General features: G+C 39.0%; 1 protein-coding gene across 1 annotated transcript in view; it reads left to right on the top strand.

Annotated features, from left to right (window-relative positions):
* Window positions 1–13981, top strand: part of fam172a (family with sequence similarity 172 member A) — a 147268-nt gene that overhangs the window by 58068 nt on the left and 75219 nt on the right. The window contains exon 8 of the mRNA XM_055048923.1: window positions 11756–11875. Coding sequence (XP_054904898.1) covers window positions 11756–11875 — 120 coding nt within the window. The remainder of the gene's footprint in view (window positions 1–11755; window positions 11876–13981) is intronic.

Consider the following 13981-nt stretch of genomic DNA (forward strand, 5'->3'; position numbering starts at 1 on the left):
TCTCCTTCAGATGAAGGGCTGGTCAGTGAATCTCTGGCCCAACACTCTTGTTGACCACTGGGATTTTTATCTTCAAAACACACACTCTGCAAATACACTGTAACACTCTTATCAGCCACACTCTAACCATGGACACACACACACATGGCTTAAAGCACCTACCTCAGCCAGTTTACCTTGTGGTCCAACAAAGAAAATGACTCATAAATCTAGTTTCTTTGTCAAAATAAATGTGATAAACAGTGAAAGCAAGGTTATCCCCTTCATCGGCATCTTGTGTTACATCCCATTCAATTTTAAGTAATTAAAATAGATCTTTTAAGTAAATGTTTAAAACATTATTTCCACATCCAGCCTTTTTCACAAGAAGAGTGAACTATATTTAACTTTGCTTCATGGCCGTGATTTTAGAGCATCAATTCCAGTCCTCATGCCCCCCTGCCCTGCATGTTGTAGGTGTTTCCCTTCTGCCACACACCTGGGTTGAATAAGTGGGTGATTAAGAGACTCCAGCAGCACTTGATGGTCATGCAGTCATTTGAATCAGCTGCTCAGGAATAGAGGTACATCTAAAACATTCAGAGCAGGGGGGCCTGAGGACTGGAACTGAGAAGCGCTGCTTTAGAGTAATGAATTTCAGAAAATGTATACAGTGGTAGTGTATGCTTGCATGTGTGTGAAAAGTGTCACTCTGTGATTTTTGACAGGAGTTAGGGTTGCTGTGGGGCTAACAGGCAATGTGTGAGCTGTCAGTGCACACTTCTTCTTTCTCACCCCTCCGTCAGTACCTTTATGCACACTTTAATAAGGCATAATTAGCTTCAGTGGTGTCTTATTCCATCACACCTCTTTACATGTTTCTTACATGAGGAATTAGCTTCACAGTATCTGGCATTAAGTTTGTGACATACGATCATTATGTTACGCAACCCTGGATTTACCATCCTCTGTGGTGTCTTTCTCACTTTTGCCTCATGTTTCAGTTGTAGGACTGAAGCAATCCAGCAAAAATGACAACATTATTCTTTGTTTTAAATGATCTTAGTTTTGGTTAAAAGATGGTTTTGATGACTGAGGCAGACTTTATTTAATTTGCCCTTACAAATCATGGGAGAGACCTCACGTTTCATTAACTTTCACTAATTATGGCTGTGTTTCTAGCTGCAGAGGCTATGAACTCATTGATCTAACTAAAGTTAAGTTTATTGCAACTCCTACCTGATGTGGCAATCATTAGTTCTTCAAAAAAATGTTTGAATATTTATTCAGTAAACCAGTCCCAAATATTAATTTAATGATTCCGTCAGAATAGATGTATTTCTTCCCAGTGCTGCATCGCCATCTTTATATTCTTTGTGGGGTATATTTTTCAGTCTGTTTATTTTTCTCTATTTGCAGTAACATTTTCTTGGCTATGACATCACAGCATTTTCTGTGTAACTACTGAAAAAGTTCATGACTTCCGGTTAATCGTTTTGTGACTTTGCTTTTTTTTTTCGCCCAGATTTTGTAGTCCAAGTTCAGCTATGCCGAAGTTGCAAGTAAACAAGTCAAAATGTTCTAGTGTGTATTAACCTACAGGATTCCTTACATGGTTCCCTGACCTCAGAGCATCTTTGCAGTGTCTGGTTAAACTGTATTTTTCTCGAGAATCTACCCACATCTGGGGTGAATGTCTGTTTACCGCATCTGTATCAAGACGGATTTTCCAAAAGACTTTGTCTGATTGAGGCGCCAGTTCCTGCTCTCTACTAAAATGAGGAACATAGCAAAGCGGGAAGCGACAAATAACGCAAAAATGACAGCAAAGCTTATGTCAGACATGTATTGTGTGTGTTAGTAATTACTTCCTGACCAATAATTTGATAGGAGCATTGAGATTTCTGCTTCTGTTGGCACTGTGTACTAACTTTTAGCGGCCTCCTTGAGAACATAATTTTACTGCATTTTTTGGATATAAATATTTGGGGTTTTTTTGCCATTGTTGTCTTGGGGAACACATAATCCAAATGCATTCAATGGGGATCTTGATGCTCCTGTTAGCTAATTCCTTCATTATGTTGAGGTTTTGTTTACTTTAATAATATCATGGTAGGATTAATCTTTTAGTAGGTATTTGACATGCATGGACATGTAGTTTAACTTCACTCCATGTTGTAGGCAGCTGGTACGGATGGAGAGAGAGTAAATACAGTAATAACACCATTGTGACGCATTCATTTAACTGCGTGGTTCTGCAGGCTCTCTTCTCTTACTCTCGGTCAAACTCTGGATTTTGTGGACCTGTTATGTAGTTTTGTTCGTTATTTTATAGCTAAAAAAGTAAAATAAAAGCAACAAAAATGTCCACTTAACTTTTGATGCATTTGACAGAATACAGCAGCTGGTTGTATCAGGACTTGAGATAAAGACTAATGTGTGAGCATGCCTGCTTTTTGTTGTAACCACTTGAGTTTTGACCTTTGACCCAAATGTGTGAAAGATAATTGTGAGTGTGACCTTGTCTTTTTGTTTCACTACGCCTTCTTTTTCACTGTTGTACTGTTCTTCCTGCTACTGCCCTGGAGAAAGCTGCCACATCCTTACATACACTCACAATGAGTACAAATGTGTACACACACATTCTCTGTGCTTGTATTTCTGCTTCAGTTTGCTTAGTCTGTGTGACTGGGGGATTAAATCAAACCTCTTAAGGATGTCTGCTTTCATCTTTTTTTTTTCTTTTTTTTTAATGTACCTCACCAAAACTTACTCTCTTACCAACCTTTTCCATTCACCAAACATCAGATTTCAACTCCTGTTGAGCTGCTGGACCACCTGCCCAATGCCATTACAAAGCATGCAGATGTATAAACCTGAAGACAATGTACCTGTATCCCTCATAATATAGTTGTATATAATCCAGTTCAAAAATGCAGAGGGTTTGAACTTTTTGCCTAATTATCCAGGACCTGGAAAAAAACCAACGAACAAAGATCGGTGCTCTTGCACACACAAACACACAGCAACCCACTGATAGAGTTGAGTTGATTAATACGCTTCCATACACACATTAATAAGCTCTTAACCGCTTTTAGGATTCTTACTTTTTAGCCCCGGGTTCATAGTGTGCAACCTCTCAACCTCATCTAATCGCTTGCCTCTCTTCTCCTCCAGATCCCCAAAGCACTGGCCCATGTTTAGAGGGATAATAGCGAAGGAGGAGGAGAAAGAGGGAGGCATGAAGGGATAGAAAGTCTGATCAGGAGGGATGCTGATGAGGATAGTGACGAGTAATGTGGTGGGGTGGGGGGTGGGAGCACTGTCTTAGCACTTAGCCATACAGAAGTTTGGGAGTTCACTTTACTCTGAATTTTAGCAGTAATCCAGTTAGCTATTTTCTGTCAGCCAAGCGGAGGAATGGCAGGAACAAAAGGCACATTCATGGGCTTAAGAAGCTTCCAAAGAGTTCACCCAAGGCTGGCTGGCTGGGATTAGGCCAGCAGGCCCAGGAAAGAAGAAGGGGGGAAAGGCAAGCAAAGAGGTCCAAAAAAAAAAAAATAAATAACAGAGCATCGCCCTCCTTTAAGTGCCAATTGGGTTTGTAAATGACTGTAATAATTTTTTCTTTTTACAAAAATTTGTCTTTTTTTCACTTGGTAATAATCTGAAGGCTCACAGACATATTTGAAGATGACAAAAACACTTCCAATCTGAAGGAGGACTTAAATTCTAGTTATATTCACTGTTATTGCATCACCAAAATTAAAGTGGTCCTCAGAAGATGCTTTTTCTATATTAGTTCATAGAAAAACAAATACACAAAAAATAGCAGTATTGTTTTAAGCTTAAACAGCAAACATAATAATAATAATTTAAAGTAAAGAATGATGTACTTAAATACTATCTAGATTTAAAATGTTATAAAATTTTAAGAAACTGAACATTAACATAACAGCCATATTGAAATTTGAGGTTATGTTGGTTAGAAAATTGTGTTTGCCCCCTTTGAATTTTGAACTTAGGGGTCTTCCTTTTGATTTTTTCACAATGGAACTTGGATATTTTTCATTTAAACATAAAACAAGATTGTTGTTTTTTGGGGGGTTTTTTGTCTGTGTTTTTTCATGAAAACACAAACTGCAAACAGACCAAATCCATTTGCGGTAGTCTTTGTAATGTCTTGAAAGTGAAGGAACACTTGAAAAAATATTTAGCGAGGTGGTTCTTGTTCCAGAGTTAATGAACCACATATTTTTATTTGGTTTCTTTGTATGTCAGCTAAGGCCTGTTTTTTTGTTGTTGCTTTTTTTTAATTAGAGCCATACCTTTTTTCGGAGCTTTGTCTTTATTCCAGATGAATGCAAAATCAGACCCTTTTTGGCTACTTTTCTCCTGATTGCAACTGTGGCCTAACCAGCATATATATTTTTTCACAGTACCTTGAAGATTTTCTAATGTTTGTTGCTTCAATTATTCAGTGAAGGCAAAACCTTTGAATCCCAGCTGTGTTTGTCCACTGAGGCCCTTCCGCTCTGTTAAGCACATAGTGTTTCTGTTCCATTGTTCAGAACTTTATACAAATTGTCTTGTGGATTCAATAAAAATCATTTTGGCACATTGGCATACTTAACAAAGCACATGTCAGATATTATAAAACAGTTACACAAACATTTGCATTGATGATTCTACACGACGTCGCTGTACCATGTTTTTGTTTGACTGGAGTTTTGCTTTTTGCCACCCGCATCCATTTCCCCCAACCTGTGACCCACAAGCAGTTATACAGGCAGAGTTAATGCACTTTTGACCTACAGATTTGACAAGAAGTTTGGCTCAGTATTTCCAAGGACAGGCAGAAAGTTGATTAACCTTTGAACCTGGTCAGAGGAGAGTTCAGTGACCAGGACAAGATGGCAGATCACCAGCTTGCTGCAGAGAACAGATTGGCTAGATGCCATTTTATTTTCACTTCTTTCTCTCTTTTTTTTCCTCTTCTTGGCTACTAGCTGCCCAAATATGTTTGTACAAAGGATTTATGTACATGTGTTTTAGTTGTCTTATTGTAGGTCTCCCACATAGTCCATCTATCCACATATTTGAACGTGGATGGATGGACTATGCTAAGGTATTAATTTTCATTTAATATCTTAGCAATGCAAACAAAAAGCTAAAATTAAGTGAATGTTTGTATCCATACATGATTAATGCCTGAGGAACTGACTAAAATCTTTGACAACTCAAGTCAATTAAATGTCCTTTTTACATCTTAAAGACCAAAATCCAAGCAGAGGTGTCCGTTTTAAGAGTTTTTATATAAGTAATCTGAAAGTCCAAAAGAGAACTAGTTTTAGTTGGATTTTGGTCTTGTTTTTGTGTTGGCGCATATTCTGCACATGTGTCTTCTGTAGCACAGAACATCTGTTCATGCACACATTTGTGTGCAGCTGTGTGTTTGACCAAGGCAGAACCTGCATTGCCGGTCTCAGATCCCTGCTCCCAATCTTCCAGTCAGGTCAACCATCAAACACTTCCATCCTGCCCTCCCTCGCACCTCCTCACCCAGCAAGCTCCGTGCCCTCTCAGTCTTCCACTCTTTCTCCCGCTCTTCCTCTCTCTCTCCCACTCTGTGCACACAACCCTGCTGTAAATACAGCCTGGTCCAAATAAAGACATACAGACACACACCCAGGTACACCCATATGCACACAGCCCTAGGGGTCATCCTGGAACAAACACAGCCTTGTCTGCCTGCCCGCTCTCCTTTGCCTTATGTCAATTAATGACTCGCAGTAATTTCACCTGACAATCGGGGCGGCAGCGAGAGGCTAGCTGAGATGTCACGGCGATGACCTCGCTGGCCCGCAGACACTCTTTTCTAATAAAGAATCTCACAAACCCACAGCAACTTCCTTTGTACTTTGTTAATGAGTTATTGATTTGAAACAATGCCCTGGCAAATATTGTCAGAGCAGAATGACCCTACCAAGGTCATGCTATTTTATTGTATACAGTCTGCACATGCTTATCTGCACGTGGGATAGCATACACACTATGGTTTTGCTTCTCTTTCTTCATCGTTCCTTCTCCATGTCATTTACTCACCCTCCTCACGCTGTATATTCCCTCATTGCAAAGTCAAATAACACTTTCTCATAGATTTCATCCTCTCTCTCTCGCTCTCTCACACACTCACACACACCCAGTTCCCTGCTTCTTGTTAGGCTTACACACATTTTTCACCTCATTCTCCCTTTTCTCTGTCTCTTTCTCACATCATTATATTCCCAATCCTCCATAGGTGCTATACCTGCTAATTACCCACAATGCCACAGTCATTATTTTCCCATCTTTGCCGCTAATTTGCTCCATACCTTCCTTCCCCCAGCTCAAGCGGACCCATCAGCTCACAGACAGCTTCCAGCTCGTCTGAGCTTTCCGTCTGCTTTTAAGGAGAGGAAAGAATGAAACAAATACAAAAAAAAGGGAAGGGAAAAAGAGGAGGAGAGAGAGGGATGGCAAAAGACTACATGTCCCAGGCATTGATTGGATTGCAATTGCAAACAGGTGTCCTACAGGACCACTTTTAATTGTGCACGAAGAGACAAGCATGCCATTGTGCACAAACAAACAGAAACTAACTTGTCCTAATAACCTATTAGCTAATACCAAACATGTAATTAGCTACATTGCTTATTTAATATCTAATCATTAGGCCAAATGAAAACAATCTTGTTCTGTGCTGAGCTCGACATATTAAAGATTGTAATGACTGGGGCTGTGGATCGCTTAACTCAGTGTGTGGCCTGAGCACAATACAGGAAGGAGAGATTGAAAGATTCAGTGAGTTGCAGAACTGTTCATGCCCATAGAAGAGATTTATACATTTTGTACATTACATCTACACACTCCTATGTATTTTATTGGAATTTTATGTCCTCGACAAACACGGTGGAGCATATGAAGCGGTCCCGTTATTCAGGCTGTCGCGCAACTCATCTCCTTGCAGATTTAGAACATTTTTCAACTCTTCTGTGATAGCCTCAGATGTTTATTACAGAGAATATTAGTGAACAAACAACAAAACGAAGACCAAGAAATACAGCTGACAGTCTATCGCTTTAGTTATGGAGACGTTTAAAGCAAAGTTAGGTTATAAAACCATATTATTGAATTTGATTATCTCATAAAAACCTGTTTAGTTTATATGACTGGCCTTGAAAAAACCAGGACGATGTGTCTTTTTGGATATTTTGAGTTGTCCAGAGATTCTGAAAGTGTGGATTCTAAGCTTTTTAATGATGTCACAAAAAATAAAAATTTATGTAAAATTAAAAAGATATGGCTAGTTAGATGTTGGTATTCTGCTAAAAAGACCATGAAGAAAACAGCTTCCTGGTCTGTTCATTTACATCACATTGTAACCTCCCCACCTCTCATCATTGCCCATCAACAGGTATGACTGGGAAGGTATGCAGTTTTGTGCTGCTTTGTTGTGAGCTTTGTCATGAAGTGGTCAGTGAACCCTGAACTTCAGTGGAATTAAACCATGCCTAAATACACAATGGAGAGATTATTTTTCTCCTCTAGCCAGGGAAAGTTTTGGGAATCTCCCAAAGGAGCCAGGCCAAGTGGCTGTAGAGAAGGAAGTCTCTTCTTAGGCTGCTGCCCCCGCAACGTGACCTTGAATAGTACATGCAGCGTGCTAAATAATGTTTTTGTTAAGCTCAACATGAATTATTATTTTATTTTAGATATTACAGCTACTAGACGTAGCTTAACTCGTGTTCATCATTTCACACTCAGCGAAGCCTTAGCAGTGCAGCGCCTGGCCAGGGAGGCTAAGATATGTGTGCTGGCGGTATCGTTCCAAAAACAAAATAAAGTTCTGAAACTCACCCCTTAAGAAATTGAACATTATTCCTGTTGACATGAATGCCCCCAATCATATAAGTACCCCTGGCATGTTTTTAAAACTGTATCTTTCTGGTGGAGGTTGTCCTCTGAAGTAAGGATGTACATCTGTTGACTTCAAGAATGTGCAGTTATTCTCATGTCATGTTGCTCTCTTCAGCTCCGTCAGTGGATTCATCTAAGAGAGAAACACAGCTAAACATGTAGCATCTATAGTCGTCAAAGGAATTGATGCAAACATTGCAGAAAATGGTGTTTCTCTGACATACTGAACCAGAGAAACCTATGCATACCTTTTCTTCTGATTTACAAGTTCCCAGTACTTAGTCATTACCTATTGATAAAATACATAGAAGTTTGTGGTTGTTACTTGAGTACAAAATAGTTTTTGGATTTTGTGTAGTCTGGCAAGGCACTATATTTAGTGAAAAGTAGAGTGTGTGAGAGGGATTGTGTGGGCTGAATAAGCTACTTGTTTGGCTTCATTCTATAAGAGAAGAAAGAATCTGGTATATTATTGCCATGTTATGAGTGTTTGGATAGATTTAACCAGTACCTCAGATATTTCTCCAAATTACACCTTCAAATACTTAAGTGAGCCTTTTTTCAAAGGTTGGAACCATCACTGCACTAGCAAAGGACTCCATGTCCAATAAAGTTGTTTAGGAATCCCGTGACACTGTTTCGACAGTTTTGGCACTCCCTAAAAGGTCTGTAGAGGAGTGCAAAAAAGTAGAATGGCTCTTACCCACGAGATGCTTTCCGGTTCCACGCTGCTGACTGTCTTCCAGCCAGAAACTTCAGCGCTTTCAGTTGTTTTCTGTCGTTTAGGTTAAGGAGGAGGAGCAGACAGGGGAGAAGGGAGGTCTAACTGGTTGTTTGTCAGAGTGTGTTGATGTTGTTGGATTCATTGTTTCCTGTGTTGGTCAGACACTGGGTTTATGTTGGCTTTGGTCCCGTTATTCTGGCTGCTGTGCAACCCATCTCTTTTGCTCTCCCCGCTTCTCATCACAGTGAATAAACAGGATCGGTATTAAACCGGGCTAGATTTAGGAAAACAGGAGCATGTGTGTGAAATTGATTGTGCATATGTGTACGTGTTGCTTTTGTGTCCATTGGATGAATGCAATTAAATGTGACTCTATAAGTAAAATGAAAGATTTGTATTTAATTTAGAGTAAATTGGAACATCTCCAAAACTTGAAAATTACCGGCCATATTGTTTCAGGAAATTACCATGTAATTATTAAAGAAAAAAAAAAAAACTTTGTTTTCCATTACTTTTGACAACTTTATTATGTCTAGTTGATTGATTGATAATAGCTAGCTGTCAGCGTCTTAAGAATGTTTGGACCTGACTCTGTCTTAGTTTTATAATAGATTTTTTTCTGCTTTGTATTCCCAGAGGAGAAACCATAGATCCCTTTACATCCACTCATCGTATGCACAAACAGCATCCTCCCTCAAATATCCCTTGACAGTCATGGTTGAAGAAAGATGGCAACAGGTGCACAGTTTGAATGCTATTCTGACAAGGCTGGCAGATTCACACACAAACACACAAAAGCAGTACTGTGACTGTGCTGTGTAGAAAAACTCTGAGAAGAAAAGCATAAAAAATAAAATAGCTCATGTGAGAGCTGGTGACAGGAAGTCAGTCTCGCAGGGTGGCATGCTCCACTTCAGCAAATTAACCTCACGAAATAATTGCAGCAGTAAACTAATGCTGTTTCGATTAGTCAGTACAGCACACATTGTTTTTGCTGCTAGTGTATCAGCAAATTGGTAGGGGTGGAATCAAGGGCTCTCTTTGTCCAACTGAAGACATCAGTCTGCGGTCTGTGAAATATTTATTGAATATTTATTATCACCTATATGTCTTTTTTAAAGACATTCACACCCCTTTCAATTTTTTTTTTAACCTATCTTCTCAGATTAACTATTTTGTGTTGGTCTCTCATATACAATATCAATGAAATCTATTGAAATTTTCTGTATGATGAGAAAATGTCAAGATTCAATGTAGCATGGATACTTTTAATTCTGATTAGCCTGCATACTGTTAAGACTCTTTTGAATGTGGAGGAGAGGTGACATGCATAGACTTAAGAGCTGCACACAGTCATAAACGCATGTCAGGCCTCTCCAGTAAAGGTTGACTAGAGAGGAGGACAAAAGGAGAGAAAAAGGTGTGTGAAAGAAAACAGGTGGCATCTGTGGAGGAGCAAAGAATATAGACAAGAGGGAGAAAGTGAGGATGAGGAGGTAGACTAATGAAATGAGCCTCATATATGAAGGGTGACGTGGTAGAGGAGAGAGCAGGGAGACTTCAAAGCACTTTGATGTCACAGCCTTTCAGACAGACAACTCTGCTTCAGCCAGCCACTGCGCACATGCCCAGAACCCATACACATACCTACACACACACAAACACAACACGCACACAGTGAAACAAGTGCACTGCAGTGACGGTGGAAGGGCAGGATAGCGTGGAGTTGCCCGCTCTTGCATCACACTCTGTGAACTGAGGTTGGCGCTGACACTACAACCCCCACATGCTAATATGGCACAAACACAAACAGCCTGACAGGTTAATTTAGTTCTGGACAAACACCACTACTAAAAAATACACATCAGCACATCATCAAATGCTACGAGCTTACACAGACTTGTGTGCACAGATCCAGGCAAGCAAAACGGTCATCAATTCAAAAGAGGGTTTAATATCCTCTAAATGAAAGTTTAGTTTAAACCACATTCTGTTATACATTTGTGTATGTGTGTTTTTGTTCTACACTTTCTCCCCAATACCACCTTTTGGAAAGTGAAAGTTAAAGTAATTATCTTTCTGTTGTACTGCACTATCTTATTAAAATGCAATCACATTTATGGAAACTAACAGGATAGTCTCCGAAGAGACATCCTTTGTCCTTTACCTTATATTGCTAATTATTTGTTTTGAGTCACATTGAACAGTTTGACACTCAATTAACAGATGAGGCTCCATTCTCCATAGGCCGTGTGTTTGTTTATTTTCAGATATATTTTTTTTACATGCATATGTATGCTAATTAGTAGAAATGCGGGTGCTTGTCAGTGTGGTTGTGTGTTGTGGGGGTAGCATTTCTCTGGCATGATGCGGAGTTGCTTTGGAAGATACAGGTGTTTCCAGTCAGCGAGGCTCTGGGTGGAGAGCATTCTCTTGTGGGTGCTGCTGATTTCTATTGTGAACCAGACAGTTTGATAGGAAATCAAAGCCTAGAATCAATGTCCCAAGTTCATTAACGGTTGCCCTTTTCTGGCCTGTACTTTTACTATTGTTCACTGCTAGCCTGGATAAGCACTTACATCTCAGGTTAATTAAACATGTCTCCCAGTTCCATGAACCTGGATGCCTGTGTGCCTGTACACATACAGATGAGATTGATGTGAGTACACTGGCAGATGTGTGCATGTTTTTATCTTCTGTTTGCTGTTGCTTTTTTTTCCTTTTGACCTTCTTTTAGTGTCTTCCTATTATGCCCTTACTGGTGTTTGGATGGGCCATTGATTCAGCAGTGGGCTACAAATTAAGATTTAAATGTTATGTCATCCTCACTATTGAGTTTTACATCTAGGGCATTTGCAAAATGCAAGACTTATTGATCTGCTAAAGTGTGGCTTTTTATTAAAGCTACCTTAGGCTAACGCCACTTTTTGATGTATTTTTCCAATTTTGCTGGGCTTTAGGGTTAAGAATCTTTTAGAATGAAAGTATCAATACAGTTTAATAAATGCTGATTCTTTAACTGGTTAGGCAAAGTCTGCTTCTGTTTCTCTTTGACACAGATGTCACATTTGATTTTGTTTTTCTCTGTTAAAGGAAAACACCTCCTCTGAAGAACACGTGCTCTACGTGTGGGACCACTTTGTGTCTAAAGCTGCTGCCAAGAATGTCTTCATTATCGCCCACAGCTACGGAGGCCTGTCTTTCGTTGAGCTGGTACGTGTGCTAGTTTTTCACCTGTCTTCTTTACCTCTTATTAATTAAAGACACATTGATATGCTGAACATCATTCTTCTGGTTTTTTTATGCAAAACTAGATTCAATGCTGAAGATGTATAAATGAGCACACATGAGCAGCAGATCTCAGCACTGTGTGAAATTTACAAATTTGGACTTTGGTAAATTTAAACATTTTTTCACCATTTTTGTTGACTTTGCCTCACTGATAACCTTTAAAAAAAACTGAATGCTGAATTTGATCAGCATTCAGTTTTCAGCTGATCAAATTCAGCATTCAGTTTTTTTAAAGGTTTGTTTCATCCTCCATGAAACAAATTATGCAAGACGGAAAAAAGCAGACATTAACATAGAACAAAATATATTTATATTTTTGTGAAAGTTCAGCCTCTGTCAACAGCTTGATTCATCATTGCCCTTCTGTGCTGTCTGCCTCTTATACACATCAAGAACAGATGAGGAAGAGTGGAGTTTTGGATATGTTGGCATGAGAGTACCTTGTAAATCTCTTAATACAAAAAGAGGACAGGATGGAAACTGGTGGGAGAGAAGTTAAACTTTTTTTCAATAAAAAATAACTGTATTTGCTATTAAGTGTTAGACCAACACAATGTTGCTGATAAATGGTAAGTGGAAGAAATGTGACTCTTGGAATTATTTTTGTTTGCTTTTTTTGTTTTTACAAAAGAGTTTTGAGATCAATGGTGTGTATTTCTATTCAACTTCCTTTTCTCCCATGACCATGATTAAAATACAGTGCGAAATAAGAGGCCCTAGTGTGTAATTTCATACCAGTATAAGTCTAACCATCAAAACAATCAACAAAGATGGCAGAGACAAGTCAGGAATAAGGTTGAAGAGGTTTTAAGCTGCATTATATTGAGAAACACCTTCCCTAAATTTTAACATCTTACACAACACATAACCTTCTGCAGGATCTTAGTTTGCGCCAGGGTCTCCTTTCATCTGGTTATGCCCAAAAGTTATTCTGATCATTTGTTCAACCAAGTCTAGCCTGCAATGGAGCAAGCTCATTTTAGGCCTTTCTATCCAGGATCTCATTCTTCATGATTCATATCTCATAACCTTAAGTTAGGTTTGGAATATAAATAACCTGGTAAATCGAGAGCTTTGTTTTGAAGAATGTAAGTACAACTCCCTCATGGACCAGAAAGCCCCTAAAGGCAACAGAGCACCAAATATATTCCAGCATCACTCCACACAATTTTTTGTAGTAATGTGATAAATTCAGAAAAAGGGATATGGATATTTATGAAAAGTGCCATATTGTACTTTAACAAATTTGGGGGACTTCATACATAACAATTTCTAATAATAATGTGTCTGTTTTTTTTTTTTTTATATATATTATTGTTGCATCCACCAGGCTTATTTGGTGGGCTAACATTAAAGGAGAACAATCAATTTTTATTTCTGACTTAATAAAAATTTATTTTATTAAACTATGCTAAAGAAATAGAACCTGAAAAAAATATATATAAACCAAAATAGATTAAAGCAAAAACCCATAGCTAACCAGAAATAAACAGATGCAAAACAAACCTAACAAAACCCATCCATATGTTACAAACCAAATGGAGTTCTGAGGAGGGAGAGGGAAAAGTCTTCTGTCTGCTGCATGCACGGCAGCTTTAAAGCAGCAGAGCACCAGTCAGGGCAAAACGTAACACCTGCAGAAGGCCTGTCTCCAGAACCATGCAAGGAAAAAGGGCAGAGACCCAGTGCAGCCATAACACTGCAGATGCACTGTGAGGTTAAGATGAACAGATCATAGAAGTCAAATCAATACTTAAAACCGTTATCTTTTGTTTTGTGATAGAGTAATTTGACACTATGTACCGTTGCCACATAAGTCTATATGGTATGCAACAAATATTATGTTGAAAGGTTGTCTTCCATCCATCCATCCATCCATCCATCCATCCATCCATCCATCCATCCATCCATCCATCCATCCATCATCCATCCATCCATCCATCCATCCATCCATTCCATCCATCCATCCATCCATCCATCCATCCATCCATCCATCCATCCATCCATCCATCCATCCATCCATCCATC

Source organism: Poeciliopsis prolifica, unplaced genomic scaffold (assembly GCF_027474105.1).
Source record: "Poeciliopsis prolifica strain line A6 unplaced genomic scaffold, Auburn_PproV2 SCAFFOLD028, whole genome shotgun sequence".
NCBI lineage: Eukaryota > Metazoa > Chordata > Actinopteri > Cyprinodontiformes > Poeciliidae > Poeciliopsis > Poeciliopsis prolifica.